Source organism: Rhopilema esculentum, unplaced genomic scaffold (assembly GCF_057945365.1).
Source record: "Rhopilema esculentum isolate cy_ngs unplaced genomic scaffold, ASM5794536v1 HiC_scaffold_31, whole genome shotgun sequence".
NCBI lineage: Eukaryota > Metazoa > Cnidaria > Scyphozoa > Rhizostomeae > Rhizostomatidae > Rhopilema > Rhopilema esculentum.
This window is the reverse complement of record NW_028300842.1, coordinates 544,654-548,558: the sequence shown is the minus strand read 5'-3', so window position 1 is coordinate 548,558 and position 3,905 is coordinate 544,654. Positions and strand designations below refer to the sequence as shown.

The 3,905-nt window shown below is 35.7% G+C and overlaps 1 protein-coding gene across 1 annotated transcript; it reads right to left on the bottom strand.

Moving 5' to 3' along the window:
• Nucleotides 1-1,512: 1,512 nt before the first annotated feature.
• On the bottom strand, nt 1,513-3,340 carry LOC135694297 (52 kDa repressor of the inhibitor of the protein kinase; the record flags this gene model as incomplete). The annotated part of the gene is given in 2 exon segments (XM_089115445.1): nt 1,513-2,234; nt 2,269-3,340. Coding segments are annotated over 2 exon segments (1,362 nt in total), but the record flags the coding sequence as incomplete, so codon positions are not given.
• Nucleotides 3,341-3,905: the final 565 nt, after the last annotated feature.

Below are 3,905 nucleotides of genomic sequence, written 5' to 3'. Positions count from 1 at the left end.
ATTTTCCTGACCATTTAAAGAAAAAAGTAACACCACCATGATCTGTCCCTAAAAGAATTATTCAATCCAGTTCTGTTGATCTTCCTATACCCAGCTCAAAACAAGCAAGATTGGATCATAATTATGCCACAAAGTCATCCTCAAGAAAAGGAAAAAAAATTGTATCAAGAACAATTAAAGAAAAAGAATTTAATTATCAAAAATCTTTGATGGAAAAATATCTGAAAACAAAAAACCAATGAAGCCTTGGTTACAAAATTAAAGCAACAAAAAAAGCTCTCCGAAGAGTCTGGAAATTAATTTTTGAAGAATTTTGGACACATGACATTGTCATTATTCAAAAACGAAGTAAGAATATAAACAGGTCATCGGGTTCTTCATATTCAAATGAGATAAAAGAATTTGCCATTTCATTGCATTTTTATAGTCCATGTGCCTATAGATTCGTCCGGAAAGCTCTACATTTCCCACACCCATCAACCCTGAGATCATGGTCAGTGAATGTTGAATGTGAGCCAGGATTTTTTTGCAATAACCACTTGACTTGGTGGAGCAAAAAGTGAATGAAGGCTAAAAAGACTGTGTTCTCAGTGCTGATGAGGTGGCAATAAAAAAAACCCTTGAATGGGACAAATGAAACTTTAAATTTTCTGGCCATGTGGACTATGGGAACTTAAAGGGTGAGCTACTTGTTCTTGTTGCATCAAATGCCCTTGTTTTGCTAGCTTCTGGCTTGCAAATATTGAATGCAGATATTTTGCAACACATAATTTTTGAGGCCATTAACCTGCTAATTCAGAAAGGAGCAGAAGTTCATGCTGTTATTTTTTATGGTTCTCAAAAACATAGAAGTATGGCCAACAAATTGGGCTGTAATGTTGAAAAACTGGATTGCACCTTTGATCATCCATCAAAGCCAAGCTGAAAAGTCAATGTTATATTAGATGTATGCTATATGATTAAACTTGTCAGAAATGCCTATGGTGATTTAGAAAATATTTTGCCACCCAAGTGGAGAAAGAATTTCCTGCGAACACATAATTGCTTTGCATCGTGTTCAGCAAAAGGATAATCTTCACATGGGAAACAAATTGAAAGCAGTTCATGTCAAGTGGCAGAACCACAAAATGAAGGTCAGTGTGGCTGCACAAACTCTGTCCCACTCTTTTTTAGCAGCTATTTCATTTCTAAGAAACATCAAAATGAAAGGATTTCAAGATAGCAAAGCTACAAGTGACTTTATTCTACTAATGAATAATTTTCTCGATATTTTGAACTCAAAAAGCAATTTTGGACAGAACTAATAAGCTCAGATAATAGAGACCAATAAGCTCAGATAATAGAGATGAAATTGAAAACTACTTATCAAATATGTCATATAAAATCAATAAACTTCAGAATATCTTGCTTCATCATTGCTGTCAAGATCATTGTCAGATTTTAATAGGTTGATGAGGGAAAGTCTTCTCTTGCACTTGCGAGCAAATTACTTCCTGAGTATTTATTTTTATATCTTTGTATATAGGCTAGGGAGTCCATTAAAGCGGTCTTGGGACATTGTGCTTCTTGTGTGGGTTTTAAGAAGCCAAATAGCTGATGCAGATCTTTTGCAGCTACACCTTGTCACAGGAAGAACAGCTAAGATTTGCAGTGCCGTAGAAATTTGGGAACAGAAATTGTGTTTGTTTTCTTTATCATGTCTGCAATTGTTTCAGGCAGAAAGTTATCTGGTACATGACTCCAAAAAGACTCACAGTTATCTACTTCATAAGAAAGATTTGAGGCATCCCGAAGATCATCTGCATACTGGGTGCAAAAATTTTCCAAATCAATTTTCCACTTCTTGTCAACACGTTGTATTTTTACTTTTTTTTTCCTTACTATGTTTAAATTTAGAAGATATTGCCTTGACTTTTTTCGGTTGCAGTAAATTTTCTGCAGTACTTAGATACTCAGCATCAAGAATGGATCGTTTCCGGAGCTCTCTTTGTAAGTTGACCTAAAGATAGCTGGAACTATGGAAAGACCATTTACGGCGATACAATTTTCAGTTGAAAATCTTGACAGAAACTGCTGTGGTAGATGGTCCAAGAAAGGAATAGAAATGTTGCTCTTATAGTGACTGGATACATCAGAAGATGGGGCATTATTTCTAAATCTTTGTGTACTGCAGACCCTATAGGCAATGACTGGTGCTTCAACTTTCTCTGCTGTTTCACAAGCATCTTCAAGTCACTGTCCACGATACGTTTCAATTTCATTTTGGACTTTTTACAAATATGTAATTGTTGTCTTTACCATTTGAAGCCAACAAGATATCGACCTCCACACTTTGAAGCTGCACAGTGGCTGTCTGAGTATAATCAAGGCAGTTTCTTACAACAGTGAGGGTCATTTGAAAGTTGAAATTCACTAGCATGGACCAAAAAGAAGATGCATAAGCTGCTCATGAATTCCAAGCCCTATCTTTTTTTTGGCTGATGGGTAACATTGTTTCAACTATGGCTTCATACATTTCGAGAAATGTAGCCAGGCCATTAATACGCATAACCCACCTGGTACCACAAATATCCAAGAGCTTTACAGGCAAATGATTCAATTTAAGGATTTCAGAAGAAACTCCAGAATACTTGCCAGCCATGTTTCCAGTCCCATCATTGATCACAGCATTTGAATGATGATGCAGATTAAATCCGTTGACTAAACAATCAAGTATCTTCTCTATAAGAGCTTGCCCAGTTACACCTTGACCACCATGTATAAATTTAAGAAACCTTTCTTGGATGTTTTTCTCCCTGTCTACATACCTGATCACAAGAGGCATTTGTTTCTTATTAGAACAGTCAGAAACTTCATCAGCTAAGATGCTAAAATGATCCTGGCAGTTTTGAATTTCCAGATTAAATTCGTTGATCAAACAATGAAGTATCCTGTCTGTAAGAGCTTTTCCAGTAACACCTTGGTCACAATGTATAAATTTAAGAAACCTTTCTTGGATGTTGTTCTTCCTGTCTACATACCTGATCACAAGAGGCATCTGTTCCTTAATAGAACAGACAGAAACTTCATAAGCTAAGATGCTCAAATATTTCGAATGCCTTACTTCATAAATTATTTTACTGTTGAGGATGGTTGCAGAACAATAAATTATATCATTTTGAATAGTTTTAGATCTTTATGCGGCGTTTTTAGGACCAGTATCAAAATGTTCTTTAAGAACCAGATCATCGCTGTCAACTCTCAAATCAAGAAGTCCTTGAAAATTCCCTGTATCTTCCTTGTTGTAATAGCTTGAGTCATCCCTGTGTCCTCGCAGTAGAAAGTTTTGTCTTGCATCTTTACAATTGGTTCAAGCTTTAAACTATTCTTTGTGACAAGAGCATCTACAGCTTGATTGCTGATTTGGTCAATGGACTTGATTCTATATTGCTTTACATTTAGAAAGGTCTGCATTGTTAATAAAGATGTTAGGTGGATATCAGATTTGCTATGTGATTTAAATCTAGAAACTGCACAGGACAAATTTGTGAAAGGACTTTTCACCAGTTTGTCTACTTTTGATGAATTTACACCAATCCTCCGTCCAAAAATGACACAAGGAAGGCAAAGTGCATCATCAAGAGTAAGCCAAGAAAAAGAAAAGTTCCACTTACTTACATATATAGAATGGGAAGGAAAAACAAAATTTGCATCTGGTCCCCATACATTTTTGCAAAGGCCATACTTCTTAGCTGCTGTTAAAGATTGACCAAAAAAGAACCAATATCATAGGAATTTGTAACCGCAGTTTCCAATGCACTGTCTGTTTTAAATACAGAAACAGGAGAAGAGCTAGTTTCTTCAGGCAAAATAATTTTATCAGATGATTCAGTTGATGAATAGAACAGATCTTGCTTTGTTTCGAT